Here is a 17,104-nt window from a genome sequence, read left to right on the forward strand (position 1 = left end):
GATCAAGAACCTGCGCCCCTCAACGTACCCGTCCCAACAACTGACCTAACAGATGTATGGGGAAGAATCCCTGGCGGCACGGCATCGGTCCCAGACCTGCCTGGCCATGTCCAGACGTAATCCTCACCCGTCAGGATGAGGGCCGCCCCGCGACAGTACACCTGCACCCACATTCTCCCTGCCGGGGATGTGGGGAGCCCTCAGGCCGCGCAGATGGAGGACGCCCATAGCCAGCCGCCCGCCGCCTGGTGCAGACAGGGGGAGCGTACTCCTCCCTGTCTGTCGATACACGACACTGACGTCGTATCGTCCGTCCTGATCAACACCATTTGTGGACCAGAAGGACCGCTTTCAACACCAACACATTGAACGTAGCGCAGTCCGGGCAGCATGGTTTGCCAGCTGCCCCCTACTGCGTTGGCCCGACGCATCACCAGCGAGGGAGGCGTCGGTGAAAACGCGACGTGAGACAGCGCCGTAACCGTCCTAGGACGGAACCTCCCGAGCGTGTTGACAACACGCTCTGAGATGGATGCCCATAGCCCTCCAACCGTTGACTGGGAAGAGGAATACTCTACATCCAGTCTACAGCAACCCCAGGCTGGTAGAGACCTGCCTGGTACGAGACCTGACGATCCACCTTGACCGCGAAGGACCAGAACGTCATCAGGGCAGAACACTCCATAACCCCGGACGACGTAGTCATATGTGACGACACTCCCAACGCACCCGCCGTCACGTGGCGCAGGTCCGCTAGGAACTGTAGATAGTTGGCCCGGTCCCCCCGCTGTGCGTAGCCAAACCTGGAACCGTGCGAGGAGCGCGTTCCGTGTCGGAACACCTGACCCCGACACCACCCACGAGGCAATCGCACCCAAGGGGGAACCCCGACAGAAAGGGCCGGTCTGATACGGGGGGCTTCCGATGAAAAAAGCCCCCCCACTGAACACCCCTCCAGAACATGCTGAAGGAGTTGTTCTGCAGCCGGACATGCAAGGTGTAAGGCCCCCATGGGTTCCTACACACCGTAGCCCTGCAGTGATATTACTACCACCCCAAATCATGTGAGCTGCGACCACTTGCCAATATTTCAGGAGTGGGAGGCACCAACATGATACCAGGCCTGGCGAAGGCGAGGCCGGGGAAGCCCGCACTGTGTGCCTCAAAAGGTTTCGAGCCCCCCTGCTGACAACACTTAAGTTGACAGACGTAACACCAGGCTCAACCAACACAGATCAAGGTGTGGGAGCCGCTTGACAGCACAACATTCTCACGGACAGACCCAGGCTCAGCCATAAACTGTGTGTCAGCCCCTGTCCCCATGAGAAGCGAAAAGGGGGGCCGCCCGCGCATCAACGAAGGCACGCGGCCCGCAGCCAAAGGAAACAATTAGAGCCCACTTCTTCTGCTGGTGTTGGGGAAGGGAGCGATCGGAGAGCGGGCTGCTCGCGGCAGGACGGTGACGGCTTGTTTGTTCAAGCCGAACCCATCCTACATGGCCGATCCCTCGGCCGCCAAGGCTGTCGGCCTTGTGGACACCTGTCGAATCGACGCCCAGGATACCTCTGGCGGGGGAAAAACATGGCCGCCTGTCAAGGGCCCCGTCATCACCGCTGACGAGGCCGTGCTCTCTCTTCTTCTGGCTGCGCGGTGTGAGGCGGTGTAGGGCCTAGGACAATACCGCCCGCGCTCCAGCAGAAGACCAAAATCCCCTGCGGAGAGGGGAACCCTGAGCGGTTATAGCTTGCGGCTGGGTCAAAGCTAATAACGTCAACAACCTTGCGCGATGTGTCGACGTCGGCTGGCCCTCAAGGCCCCTCCACCAGACACCATTTTTCTAATAGAAAAAAACAGCAATTCGAACACAGTTCTAATCGTTGCCAATTCCATACCGTGGCGGTACAAGCCTTAACAGCCCACCAGCCACTCGCCAGGCCGACCCACCCATGGTGTCGGCCGGGCGGGGCATTGTTTCAATATATCAAAAACAAAGGACTGATGTTAACACGGAGCACCAGTGGTGATTGCAAACAGCACCCTCCACTGTGGTGTGCACCATGAAAGGGTTAAATGAATAAAAGAGCTAAACCACAAAATACTGTAGAATGAGCAAACCCATACACACAAAGTTAAGGGGAGACGGACCAGTCCCGCCTTCATTCAAAATATTCACAACAGGACACCAGCCCTAGTTTAGCCCATTTACCAAAAAAGGTAAACAAAGCCGCCCCCCCCGCACTACTCCCCCAGTATACCGATTGACCGTCAGTATGAATGGTTGAGAGGAGAGAAAACTGTAGCAAGACAGACCTTCTCATAGCAGAGTGACAAAACGAAACAATAGCCCCCTACACAGGGCCGCCCCAGGAGGTGGGGGGCCTCGCGTCTAAAAACGCACAGGGCCTCACATTTCTCCCAGGCGGCCCTGCCCTTATACTACTGCAGCCTAGCGCCAGGCGATGTGGGACCCAAGACAACAATTGCCTGTGCACAGACACGCAACATGTTTACCATGTTGGCTGGACCCATAGCCCCACTACCCGACGCCAACCCAGATGGGAACACCGTTCAACAAACCCCGCCGGAACACAAGGTAAAATACCTGGCTAGGCAACCTAGCCACGGCCTACCCTGTTGTCAACCCATTTACCCGAAAAAGGTAAATAGGACTCAGCAAAAAAAAACACAACAGCTACCGACTGACCTTCATTGATGAACCGGGCAAGAGGAGGGAGAGTGACAACATCTCACGGCGGAGACATTAAAACAACATAGCAATTAGCAGTAGTAATAGCATGCGGCATTAGCGATAGCATGTAGCATAGCATTAGATGTTTTAGCAGCACGCCCAAGACAGCTTGGAAACCGTTCCCTGCAGAGAACGTTCACCAACCCATCCTGCCCCCGGCGCCAACACACAACATGGTTGTGTTAACAAAACAAACCAGCATTACTAACACTAATACCCATGCCTGAAGACACAGGGCCTACCTGAGTACAAGCTGGCCCGACAGCCAGTCTTGTACAGCTGAACCTCGATGTGCTGTCATCAAACGAGGAACATCAACACAGGCCCGTCGTGTCGCCGAAAACATGCGTCGAAGATGCCAGGGGCCAGCAACCTCCGGTAAGCTTCCAAACATTATGACTCTGATCTTTTCATCCTACTAGTTATCGTACGGTGCACGCATCCAAGTACGCTGGGACGAAAATAGAGGAAGGATGTGTGGTGACCAGAGTCACTGCTATATGGGCGGTGCCACCATGGGGGCGGAGCCCCATACAGGTGTGGTGCATGTATTTTTTTGTTCGTGGGAGATACATTAGGTATCATAGGAGATAGTATATCTCATAAGGCTCAGAGCGGAACGCGATAGCAAATACGGCATATAACTGGAATATGTTGTGCCTTTACACATATGTTGGATTATGTAATTGGTTTGTCATGACAAACTAATTAAAAAAAAATCACGATTTACCCGCTGGCTACAACAACACACAGTGACTGCATGTAGTCACTGCGTGTTGATGTTGTAGCCACCTCCTCAGAGGCACGAATACTAAGCTCCCCCTTAAGCTCCAGGAGAGAGGGGCGAGGCTGAAAACCCGCAGTTCTTGCCCGACTGATGGGAGCCGAATCCCCGGATCCGATTTGTCTGATGAATACCCCCAAAACATGGAGGTCCCGAATGCATGGAAGTATTGATTGCGCCATAACAAATCATTAAAAAAAGATACCGTTAACTGGAATATGTTGTGCCTTTACACATATGTTGGATTATGTAATTGGTTTGTCATGACGGTTGTCTCTGGCTTGCTCCAGTGGACACCAGAGCTCAGACCGCGGCGAGAATGTGCTGCCGCGAGCGGCATCGCTGAGCTCTGGCTCTGACTACATGCAGTCACTGAGTGTTGTTGTAGCCAGCGGGTAAATCGCGATTTTTTTTAATTTGTTTGTCATGACAAACCAATTACATAATCCAACATATGTGTAAAGGCACAACATATTCCAGTTAACGGTATATTTTTTTAATGATTTGTTACGGCGTAGTCGTTCTATATGAATTGAAAATGGGGGACCCTGATGTAAACAAGACAAACGTCTTTCTCAGGTCTGCATCCCCTTAACAATTGTGTGTATTGAGCCGTACTGTATTGTACCCATTCTGCAATCTGTTAAATAAAGTTTTCATTCATTCATTCATTCATTCATTCAGTCAATACTTCCATGCGTATAAATTGAGGAAGCGAGCAAGTCCGCGGCCGCTCGCTCTGCCGCGCGCGGCAGCAACAGAGCGGTGGATAGAGGGGCGGGTCACGTGGGGGTCGCGGCCAATCAGAGGAACCCGTAAACCGAATTCCGTTGAGGAAAGGATACACGCGACCTGGTCAGCGCTAACGTCATACACACACACACACACAGACAGACACGCTGCGATGGCTGAGAAAAAAACATCTGATTAACCCAATACTGGTAAAATATAGTCCTTACCTCACATCAGATGTTCTGCAAAAAGATGAATCCAATTCCTGATCGCCATTCCAAATATTGATCGTGTTTATTGATCCAACGTTATAGTCTGAAACACATAATCGACGCTGCTCTGAGGGTCCTCAGTCAATCTGGTAACACGATATTGCTTGCCCGAGATGGGAAAACCCCGGACCGGACTTTTTTTCTGATGCACAACCCCAGCCAATCCAATCCAATGATGTGCATTACCATCCGGGAGACGATAGGCGGCGGTATTTGCCCTTTTCGAGCTCAGACCCATTCACAATGATAACGTCAGGCTGGATGGATGAAAAATGAATGGATATCGCTAATAAAAGAAATAACGATTAAAAGACGAGAAAACTCGTCATTGGCACTCAACGCATGGCGAGTTAGCACGACTAATCTCGTCGTTGGCACTCAATGTGTTAATGCGCCAGAGGGCGCTAGAACGCCATCGCTTTAATCAATGGGGAGACTGAGATTTGCGAGTGCTTAACACTTTGACTGCCTAAAAACGCTTTACAGCGTCATTGCTGGCCATGCTAAAGTTGCCGGGGGACGCTGTACAGCGTCCTTATATCAATATTTCAAAAATCTGGAATCGGATTCATATTCCCCCTCCGCTGGCCTGAGATTCACCAGCAGGACCCACTGAGCTCTCTGGCGGTTCAGGAGCGCCATCTGGTGGCCGATCGGCGCAACTGCTTAACAGGAAGCGCAGTAGAGGTTTTGCTGGTCGGCCCTATTACTTCCGGGCACTCGGGATAGGTTCCGGCACTCTAGCTCGTCACTCTACATAGCGATCGATTGCCAATAACTCGATAAACAACATGATTTGGACGTATATACCATTATACAAGCTGGAGATGGACCGGGTAATAATATATCCCATAATGATAAAATTTCTACTCGACGATGATCGCCCAACGGCGCGCGGAGACTGGGGTGAGTTTCAGCGTGTAACGTTACCGTCTTCGATAATAACTGATATTATCAACATTTGACCCACATTAGATGATTGGTATAACGCTGCCCACGGAATTATAAACGCCCCCTCGCCCATCCGGTCAACATCAGATGACGTGTAGTAACTTCTAGAAGTACGTCTAGTTGGAATTTTTTATATCGCGCTGATTGCCATCAAACTGTATTTCATCATCAATATAATGCATTTGGGGCTATATATCACGTTCTGGAGAAAGCTGCAGAAAGAGATGAAAACATACTTATACATTAGACCATACTTTACTATGAATATGTGAATGAAAAAGTGTAACGTTGCTACACAATGAACAATACATATAGGACTTTGAATGGGCCCTAATAATGGCAATGTAGCAATAGAATTTAAAAAGTTATAGCCCTGCAAAGAAGGGGACTTTCTCCATAGACAAATAGCGCTGGCAATCTATGGTATATCATTAATTTAACCTTAGGCAACCAAAGTGTTAAAATATATCTTATATTTTTTTTTATAGACTTTTTCTCCCCATTTTCTATTTTTCTCCCATTCCAATTTCGTATTATCCAATTCTTCCCTCCCCTGTCTTGAACGTTGCTAGACTATGCCTCCCACTGGTCGGCTGTAGTGAGGATAGAAGCCTTACATCACGTGTCCCCTCCGGTACACAAGGAAGCAGCCTGTTGCATCTTTTCACCGCAGCAGCTCGAACTCTCAGTGGCGAGGAGTAACGCGTGGGAGGCTCACGCTGCCCCCGCTACTTCCCGTTTCCGCCGCACCGGCGTCACCCAACCGACCTGTAGGAGTCGCTGTCCACAACGTCCAATGCCCACCCACCGGCTTTCCCACCCTCTAACACTTGCCAATTATGTTAGTATGAAAGACCGGCCAAGCCGGTAGCAACGCCGGTAGCTGGGCTCGAACCCAGCGTATCCTGCGTTAGTGGCGAGCGCCTTGCCCACTGCGCCACTCAGCCGCCCCAAATATATCTTATATTATAGCTATGGGTCTAATACACCTGTCGATTGTCAGTGAGTTGCTTGCTTTTTTCATCCGTACATTTCCGCTTTATACCGTTTTGAATATGAGTATAGTTTGTGATTCTTAGTAATCCCAGGAAAAGACGCGATAATAGCCCTTTAGTGGAATACACTAAACACGAAATTTTTCGCCTGATTATCGAATCTTCCTGAAATCAACGCTAGATTATCATTATTATCCTTCCTCGTGCATACATGAAATGGCCATCGTAGCGCGGCGCTCCCCACCCCACCTCCTGCACCCAACGGCACACAGCCACACAGCCTCGATCGAGGTAGAAAGAAATATCAGATCAACGCAAGATTTTATATATAGAGTCCTTACCTGGTCTCTGATGTAATGCAAAAAAAAGAATCCACTTATCTGATCGCCATTCCAGTTATCCACAGCAATCATGTCCCCGACATTACCGAGCGTTACACATGAACGGGCGGGCGGGGTTAGTGTACCATGCCATCGTTGTAAAGGCCTACCTCGCCTGAGTATTTAAACCCCGCCCGCATCGGCCCTGAAAAAAAACTACACCATTTCTAATAGAGTGCAATACCGGCTGGAAGGCGTAGGCGGCGGTATTTGCCCTTTTGCGAGCTCAGACCCATTCCCAATGATAACATCAGGCTGGATGGATGAAAATGAATGGATATAGCTAATAAAATAAATAACGATTAAAACCCGACTTTACTCGTGATTGGCGCTGAACGGTTGGCGAGTTAACCCGACTTTACTCGTGACTGGCGTTGAATGAGTTAACGGACAGACAATAACGGACAGATAATCAAATAAAAAGGTTGAATAAAATAAAATTGTATTTAAACTAAATTAAAATAGAAGCACAATAGAATAGAATTATAAAATTAAAATAGGCCAGGGCTTTACAACTGTGCACGATGTATATACTTATTCATCCCATGGATATACTGACTGCAAGTAACTTTGTTTGCTGTGATAACTGCATTTTTGTGATTTATTGTGTAGCACCTTTAAGTTGTGAGTTCTTTATCTCATTGTATGAAGTATAATGACAATAAAGACTATTCTATTCTTCTACTTTATAAAAATATATAGAATATCTATTGGCTGCAAGGTTCTAAGTAACGTCTTGGTAGCTATTTTCACAAGTCATTGCACTCCTGTAACAGAACTTACTGACAGATTATGTTAATGCTATTCATGTGAAGGAGTGGCTGGGCGGGTTGTAGGGGGCTATTGTTCACACCTGCAAATGTGTTAAATTCTAGACTTCGAGAGACTGCTAATATCACATATTCTTCAAACATTTTCAGATTTCAATGTATGACACATCATTTGAAAGCTTACATTATGTACATTCACAATCTGTAAAAATAATCTGCATCACCAGACTGTGTGTGTGTAGTCTGTGCATGCATCACCATACTGTGTGTGTGTGTGTGTGTGTGTGTGTGTGTGTGTGTGTGTGTGTGTGTGTGTGTGTGTGTGTGTGTGTGTTAACATACTGTATACCCGTGTGTATACCCGTTTGTGTACCTGTGGAGTGTTATCAGGTTTGTAGAGGTCTCCTGGCTTGCTAGGCCTCTGTTCTATGCTGTAGTACTTGCAGGGATTCCACTGGACCAGAGGAGGATTCTGGGAAGGCTGTGGTCCATTAGGGACGCTGAGCTGCATGACCATCACCCCAGGCCCAGGAGGTGGCACTCCTGAGAAAACACCACACACATTGGATTCCTGATATTTCATAAAGTTTTGCTATAACTGGCCCTCAAAGTTTGCTCAAATGCTGTGGGCAGGGCTGGGCAGGGCTTATATTACAAAATATGTCAACACTTTGTGCTATCGCAACCACATTCAGTGACATCGGTATAGATTTGATGTCTGAGTGACCGTGACAAATTTGGTGCCATCTGGCCAATAGTTGACACTGTAGCAGCATCATAACTTTAAATAGCCATAATGTTCCCGTTTGGTCTGTGTAATTTTGTTACCTCGAAATGTGACAAACGGTCCTCAGTGGCTCACAGTGTAAGTCACCTCACCTGAGGATACAAAGGTCATAGGTTCAAGTCCTCTTTCATTATGGACCTTATCTGACCTGCTTGGCTTACACTTAAGGTCCCACGAGTTCACTCTGAACTTGGCACGTCTGTTTTGATGCACCTGGAATGATCTTCAACTCACACTAAAAATCAATACTCTCAAAACCTCCCTACTTCAGTATGTACTGTAACTGTTTTGAACTTACTTGTGTTTTGTCCAATTTATGCAAATAATTGTTACCCTTTTATACGTGTTTTGAACTGTTTGAACATACTTGTAATTCCGACGACATTGCAAATGAGGGTAAAACCTCAATGTTAATTTTGAGAATAAATAAAGGTTTCAATTCAATCATGCCATTTTCATTATGGGAATCGTAGCTTAATCATTGCAACTTAAACACTGCATGGCAGTGTTTGAACAGTACATTCAATTTGATACTAGGAAGAGTCAGACTTTAGGTGTTATTAGTGCTATACACTTCTGAACATGGTACATTTTATTTCGCCAGTTTTATCTCGTCTACCTCCTAACATCCTTCATATGCTTCCTAACATCCTTCCTATGCTTCCTACCACCCATCCCATACTTCCTAAAAATGCAAATGTTGCTTGATCCCCACCATTGGCGCTTGCGGCTATATTTATTATTATTATTTATTCTGTCTTTTTAAATGAGAGATGACAGTCCACTCTCCTTGGTGTGAGGCTTCTGGCTTAACTCTTTACACTTTGGCTGCCAGGAGCCGTGTTAAAGCGTCATTCCCGGCCATGCTCAAGTTGCCGATGACGCTTTACAGCGTCTTTAATATCAATATTTCAAAAATCTGGAATCGGATTCATATTTCCCCTCCGCTGGCCTGAGATCCACCAGGAGGACCCACTGAGCTCTCTGGCGGTTCAGGAGCGCCATCTGGTGGCCGATCGGCGCAATCGCTTAACAGGAAGCGCAGTAGAGGTTTTGCTGGACGGCCGTATTGCTTCCGGGCACTCGGTACATGTCCCGGGACTCTGGCTCGTCACGCTACATAGCGATCGATTGCCAATAACTCGATAAACAACATGATTTGGACGTATATACCATTATACAAGCTGGAGATGGACCGGGTAAATCGCCATCCCATAATGATAAAATTTCTACTCTACGATGATCGCCCAACGGCGCGCGGAGACTGGGGTGAGTTTTAGCGTGTAACGTTACCGTCTTCGATACTAACTGCTATTATCAACATTTGACCCACATTAGATGATTGGTATAACGCTGCCCACGGAATTATAAACGCCCCCTCGCCCATCCGGTCAACATCAGATGACGTGTAGTAACTTCTAGAAGTACGTCTAGTTGGAATTTTTTATATCGCGCTGATTGCCATCAAACTGTATTTCATCATCAATATAATGCATTTGGGGCTATATATCACGTTCTGGAGAAAGCTGCAGAAAGAGATGAAAACATACTTATACATTAGACCATACTTTACTATGAATATGTGAATGAAAAAGTTTAACGTTGCTACACAATGAACAATACATATAGGACTTTGAATGGGCCCTAATAATGGCAATGTAGCAATAGAATTTAAAAAGTTATAGCCCTGCAAAGAAGGGGACTTTCTCCATAGACAAATAGAGCTGGCAATCTATGGTATATCATGAATTTAACCCATGGCAGCCAAAGTGTTAATTGCCAGACCCGAGATATCTCGGGTTTTGGTCGTTTTTTCTTTTATTCGATTTTAATATCCTATTCAATCTCACGGACCTGTATGTTGCCGTTAAAAGGCATACTGGGACCCCGAGGGTGCAGTACCGGCCAGATCCTGCCAGGTGGCAGTATCGAGAGTGCAGTAAACCCTGTTCCAGACCGCGTGTTACGTTTAAACCACTCCGGGCGCAGTTTGTTAGTACAGGGAAGCCTAGAGGTTCACTCGGTCGCATCGAAACGTCTACGGGACACTCTGTGCATGTGTTGTGCCGTATTATGTCGTGGACCAGATGGACATCAGATGGACTAGATGGCGATCAAACAATTGGAATATTATTTTTGGAATACCCCTGATCAGAGGTAAGGACTATCTGACGTCAATTCCAGCTTGATCGTGCAATGTTTTCATACCGATCCAGCTGATCAGCGTTTTAGTGTTCAATACGAATGCCGTTACTGGCAATCAAAGCAACAGAAACGACTCCCGCCCCCCCTTTCATGCATTCATGATGAAACATAATACCTATTATATACATTTGATTTGGAAATAGTAGCATGTCCAGGCAAGAAACGCCAACGCTTATAGTAGAATTCACGTAGTGCCCTATAACTCAGCCTTTCGGGAATTATCTCGGATCACTCTGAAATTATACTTATATTCACCACGGGATAACGCGCGAATGTATGAAAAAAAATATTGCATCTTGGACGGAAGTAAGTCACTGTCAAATGACCATAGTATTGTCCCCATAGCTATAATGTAGAATATAGATATAGCTCTCCAAACATAGTGACGCACAGTGAAAATATGTAATGGAAACCTGGCATGTTAGCTACAAGGCCAAGACTAATAGCTGGCACTGAATGAGTTAATGTCTTAAAAATCTGGCATACAAATCTCTTCATCATATTTTAATGAAATTTTACACAATTTGGATACAGCATAAACAATGTTTTGTATTATGACTTATATATTTTATTCATTAAAATGGGCATATTTGCATGTTAGAAAAGTTCATGTTTGTTTCTATGTGATAAATAACAAAATAGTTGATCATTTACAGAGGGCTTAAAAAATATTATTCTATCATGAGTTATTTAAACAAACGGACCTCTGTGCTCAATTTCAGCCTCATAGGGCAAAATCTGTGGCCGCTAGAGGGAGGGCTAATTTTTGTGGACCAACCAACCGGCCGATGAGTGACCTATAAAGCTGCTGGTTGCAGCTAAACATACTATGTATAGGACTATGTATACTGGTGGCAGCATCTACAAGGACTATGTATACTGGTGGCAGCATCTACAAGCTAAGGTGGGGGAGAAAACAGTTTTGCATAAAGACAATACCTCATGTAATTTTGAGAAAATGGCCATTCAAAGTTTGTAGGTGGGTTTACATTATGCAGCTCGTACAAAATGTTATATCTATAGTTGCTTTTGATGACTGCGTCTGCTTTATATGTTTTCATAAAACTGCAGTAGTTGAAGAGGCAAAATATGATAATATCTCAAAATGTTCCTATCCAGCCACTATCACCATTTTCAACACTATCACTGTTCACTTTAAGGCCTGAAACGGAAAAGGGGAGACAAAAAATAACCTTCTGTCTGGGGGTCAATCCCACACCTGCAGAGACACTGGTTCTGAGGCTGAGTCATCCAATGGGAGGGTGGAGCTTGGAGTGTGACACATGGACTGCAAACTGCACTGGTAGAATGATGAATGGAATGAGACTGATTTGAACTGTGAATGTGTTCTACCCCAGTTTCTCACAGGATATGACAGTTGTGACCTCTCCTCCGTTTTGCCTCCTTGCTACAACATCCCCTCTGAGCGAACAGTCGTGTGACCTGATCCGTGATCCCAGTTAGGCTGGATCTGTACTCGAGAAGGACGTGGTTCAGCATCTGAGACAAAATAACGCGTTTCTTTCTGGCCGGTAATTGTTTCCCCTCCAGCCTGTTGCACACCTATCATTCTCATCTATTCAAGCTGCTGTGGAGGACGACGTGTTCTATTCATGAACAACAACATTGTTCCAGTGACAATTCACACCTCTTCAAGACCACTGGCAAACCCACCATCAATGTTCCCCCTAAGGTGCGCCCGTGCGCGCGCGCGCACACATGGCCAAATGCTCCCGCGCACATCTGAAATCTGTCGCGCAGAGAAACGTTTGTGTAAAAAAATAAAATAAAAAGACGTTTGTTTGGATGCACGTAATTTACATGTTCTGGGTTGGCTAGCTCTTGGATACGATCCAACCTATTGCGTGGCACCACAGAGAGACGTTTTAGTATCGGCGTCTGTGATTTGCCTAAACGTTTGGCCCTTCCTGAATCTGCAGCAGCCGACGCGGAAGTGAAAGCGTTTTAGGGAAAATATACACGCGGACGGGCGAGACGCGACGACAGGAATAAGTTGCAAAAGAACAGATCTGACAGCCAGCAAGTGAAAGTGCTCATTGACAATGTACTACTCGGCATACAAATGAACGCATCGATGCTGTCTGTTCAACAGATCCATGATCATGTGGCAAAATATGTGAGTATCCCAGAACACTGGCGGAGCAAGAACTATGCCTTTGAGTTTGTGAAGTCAATCAGTGCAATTGTAAAGAATGAGACAATTGTGCAATATTCGAAATGCCCCGTTTCATACTTTGATAGTAGATGAGAGCACAGACATCACAGTGTACAAAATGCTAGTTCTGTATATAAAATACAGGGAGGAAAATGATGTCAACTACAAAACAGAGTTTGGTGGCATGATGCATCATTCAGTTAATTAACGTCATGCACTGCTCCAGCTATTGTTGAGGCCATCACGCAGTTTTATTCCAAACATGAATTAGACATGCAGAGAATGGTGATGCTGACCTCTGATGGTGCCTCAGTAATGCACTTTAGGGAGTGCAATTAACACTCCCAAATAGTAAAAATGTTACTCTGAGCAGTGTTATTTGTCTAATCCCCTTAGTGTTAATTTAACTCTATTTTTGAGTTAAAGAAGGAACTGGCATAGTGTTAAATGTTTAACTATTTTACAAGTGGATTTTTATATTGGAGCTATATAAACCCTGAAAAGGAGTTGAAAGTAACTCTGGGAGTTAATTCAACACTGGTCTGTGTCACTGCTGCAGACAGTCATTCTAGTATGTAGTGGCCAGCATCCTCTTCTATGCTGGGGGGGCTACATCAACTCAAGGGACACCAACAAACTGAATAAGCTGAGCTCTGTGGTGGGAGTCGAGCTGGTCAGACTAGAGGTGATGGCAGAGAGGGGGATGAGAAGGAAGCTGGCTGCTATCCTGGAGAATCCCTCCCACCCCCTCTACGAGCTAGTCAAGAGGATAACCAGTAGGATAACATTGATGTGTGCAGTCACTGCAGTGAGTTTGGTGACACTACACTCTATGAGAGTGAAGATTAATGTTTTTTCCTATACAAAATCCCCAGATTTTGGAAAGAGGAGTAAACAAGTGACTCTTTTCTGATGTGCAGTGTTCTGATGTGCAGTGTGCACACAGACTAACAGAAAGGACTAAGTAAGAGCTAAGACCAGACCAGAGGAGAAGAGCTGCCTTTGGATTATTTTATTTATTATTTTTTGAGGAACAGAGTAGTAAACAAGTGACTCTTTTCTGATGTGCAGTGTTCTGATGTGCAGGTGTTCTGATGTGCAGGTGTTCTGATGTGCAGTGTTCTGATGTGCAGTGTTCTGATGTGCAGGTGTTTTGATGTGCAGGTGTTCTGATGTGCAGGTGTTCTGATGTGCAGGTGTTCTGATGTGCAGTGTTCTGATGTGCAGGTGTTCTGATGTGCAGTGTTCTCATGTGCAGTGTTCTGATGTGCAGTGTTCTGATGTGCAGGTGTTCTGATGTGCAGGTGTTCTGATGTGCAGTGTTCTGATGTGCAGTGTTCTGATGTGCAGGTGTTCTGATGTGCAGGTGTTTTGATGTGCAGGTGTTCTGATGTGCAGGTGTTCTGATGTGCAGGTGTTCTGATGTGCAGTGTTCTGATGTGCAGGTGTTCTGATGTGCAGTGTTCTCATGTGCAGTGTTCTGATGTGCAGTGTTCTGATGTGCAGGTGTTCTGATGTGCAGGTGTTCTGATGTGCAGGTGTTCTGATGTGCAGTGTTCTGATGTGCAGTGTTCTGATGTGCAGTGTTCTCATGTGCAATGTTCTCATGTGCAGTGTTCTGATGTGCAGTGTTCTCATGTGCAGTATTCTGATGTGCAGTGTTCTCATGTGCAGTGTTCTGATGTGCAGTGTTCTCATGTGCAGTGTTCTGATGTGCAGTGTTCTGATGTGCAGTGTTCTGATGTGCAGTGTTCTGATGTGCAGTGTTCTCATGTGCAGTGTTCTGATGTGCAGTGTTCTGATGTGCAGGTGTTCTTATTTGCAGTGTGCACACAGACTAACAGAAAGGACTAAGTAAGAGCTAAGACCAGACCAGAGGAGTCTGGAAACAAGTGACTTTCTTTTAATGATGTGTATCTGAATAACAGAAAGGAGGAATGAAGCAGAGGGGAAGGTGAGAGGTTTAGAGGGAGAGAGGGAGGGAGAGAGAGAAGAGGGAGGGAGGACGTTGCTCTGTATCGTCAATGGTCAAATACATATTTTGTGTATTTCTGTGTATCAGCTAAATGTGTAGATTTTTATGTTGGATATTAAGGTAAATTATTTTTTACAAACCGCCGCTTATCAACCAACCGGTTAATCGGAAGGTGACGTATGTTGCTCAGTAGTTGCTGATGTCTGCTCAGGAGGTTTGAGTGTTTGCTCAGACCGAAAAAAAATTAGAGGGAACATTGCCCACCACATGAAGAAATTGTACAGGATTTACAATTAAAGAGAGTAAACCCAGTGTTTATTATCCTCTTAACATGACTTTGCAGTTTGGTATAAATCCAACCCCAGGACCCTGGGTACTACCTCTCACCTGAATATTGCTGCTGCATTTGCTGAGGGTTGCAGGGGGCTGGGGACTGGGTGATCTGGTACTGTTCAGAGCTGGGGGGCTGCAGGTACCCTACTGACGGACTGGCAGAGAGAGAGAGATGGGGACAAGAGACACACATGCATAAAGAGAAACGGGGATGTGGGGACAGGCAAGTGTACACACAGAAAATAAATAAATGCGGAGAAATGCACAAACACGCATAATATATGCAGCATAGTTTAAATGTTTAGTCAGTCACCCATAGGCATATCACATCCCTACACAGCCATGCTCCGCTGCGCTTCAATTACAATGCTAATATTTTGTTTGAGTGGGCGACTTAGCAAGGAGACTACAGAGAAAAGCACATCCAGAAAGATAAAAAACATAAATAAAATACATTATTGATTCTCTGTGTAAGGATGAGAATCATAAAACCACTTTTTCAATGTTCCAGTAAGTCTGTCCATTTATTGCCAAGCACAATGTCAGCAGAACAGTTAACAACTTCACTGATACCTGGGATGCCCAATACAGACTTAAAGGGGCACTTCACCAAAAAAGAATGCCGATTTACTTTGCACATTATGATGACACACCAGTGATGTCATCGGGGGACATTGACTCCTTGTGTTATTTTTTCATCTACATCATTTCATTGCGCTGTAATTAACACAACACAAGGATTCAACGTCCCGATGACATCACTGGTGGCCATATTCAATCTAATTTACTCACAATAACTATCAAACTAAATGAACGTGTGTAAAACCGTTTAGAGTTTTGGGATGTGTGAGATTATGTGCAATATAAATCAGCATCGTTTGTTGGCAAAGTTCCCCTTCAACTGTGACTGCTACTCCGGCTGCTGCAACATCGTCTACAGGTGTAGAGCGCCACCTCCAGGAAGACACTTGGTATCCCTGTGGCCATTTAATAAGCATAACTAAAAGGGGACAAAGGGTGTGGGGGGTCGTTTCAGGCAGGTCACCAAGTAATAATAATAATAATAATTAATTTAATTTATATAGCGCTTCTCAATAACCCGAAGTCGCTGACAGTAGTCGGGAGCAGGGGTACAAACAAAGAAACGAAAACAAAGAAACAAAAACAAAACAACAAAGAAACAAAAACAAAAGGAACATGAGACCATGGGGGGAACGGGGGAGACAGCCTGATGGCACAAAAAAAAAGACTGGAGACATATCAATTAGGTTGGAGGGGAGGGGGGGGTTTAGGGGTGGGGGGGGTTGAAGGCAAGGGAGAACAGGTGGGTTTTGAGGCGAGCTTTGAAGGTGGAGAGTGTAGGGGAGTCTCTGATGGACTGGGGGAGGGAGTTCCAGAGTCGGGGTGCAGTGCGAGAGAAGGCCCGATCACCGAAGTTTTTAAGCTTGGATGTCGGGACAGTGAGGGAGGCAGTGGAGGAGGACCGGAGGGAACGGGTGGGGCGGTAGGGGAGAAGGAGATCAGTCAGGTAGGGGGGGGCCAGGCTGTGGAGGGCTTTGAAGGTGAGGAGTAGTGTTTTAAAGTTAATGCGGTGTTTGATCGGGAGCCAGTGGAGGGAGTGGAGGACAGGAGTGATGTGTTCGCGGGACCGGGTGTTAGTGAGGAGGCGGGCGGCTGAATTTTGGACCATTTGCAGTTTATGGAGGGAGCGGGAGGTGATACCAGTGAGGAGGGAGTTGCAGTAGTCCAGGCGGGAGGAGATGAAGGCGTGAATGAGGGATTCAGCAGCGGGGGGGGAGAGGCAGTGACGGATTTTTGCGATGTTGCGGAGGTGAAAGTAGGATGTTTTCACGATGAAGCGGACGTGGGGGTCAAATGAGAGGGTGGGGTCAAGGAGGACACCAAGGTTGCGGACTAGGGGGGAGGGGGTGATGGTGGAGTCGTTGATGGTGAGTGTGATGGGTCCGGATCTGGTGAGGGTGGTTTTGGTGCCAA

At 46.4% G+C, this 17,104-nt stretch overlaps 1 protein-coding gene across 7 annotated transcripts in view; it reads right to left on the reverse strand.

The window, feature by feature from the left end:
- Positions 1–17,104, reverse strand: part of r3hdm2 (R3H domain containing 2) — a 199,736-nt gene that overhangs the window by 26,590 nt on the left and 156,042 nt on the right. For all 7 annotated transcript variants that reach the window (XR_014619818.1, XM_084316857.1, XM_084316860.1 and 4 more), the window contains 2 exons: positions 15,164–15,264; positions 8,007–8,176 (listed from right to left, as the gene is read on the reverse strand). Coding sequence is in view for 6 of the 7 variants with exons in the window: in XM_084316857.1 (XP_084172983.1) it covers positions 8,007–8,176; positions 15,164–15,264 (271 nt within the window). In the remaining variant the exon portion in view is untranslated. The remainder of the gene's footprint in view (positions 1–8,006; positions 8,177–15,163; positions 15,265–17,104) is intronic.

This window comes from Notolepis coatsorum (assembly GCF_963971535.1).
Source record: "Notolepis coatsorum genome assembly, chromosome: 6".
NCBI classification, from domain to species: Eukaryota; Metazoa; Chordata; class Actinopteri; order Aulopiformes; family Paralepididae; genus Notolepis; species Notolepis coatsorum.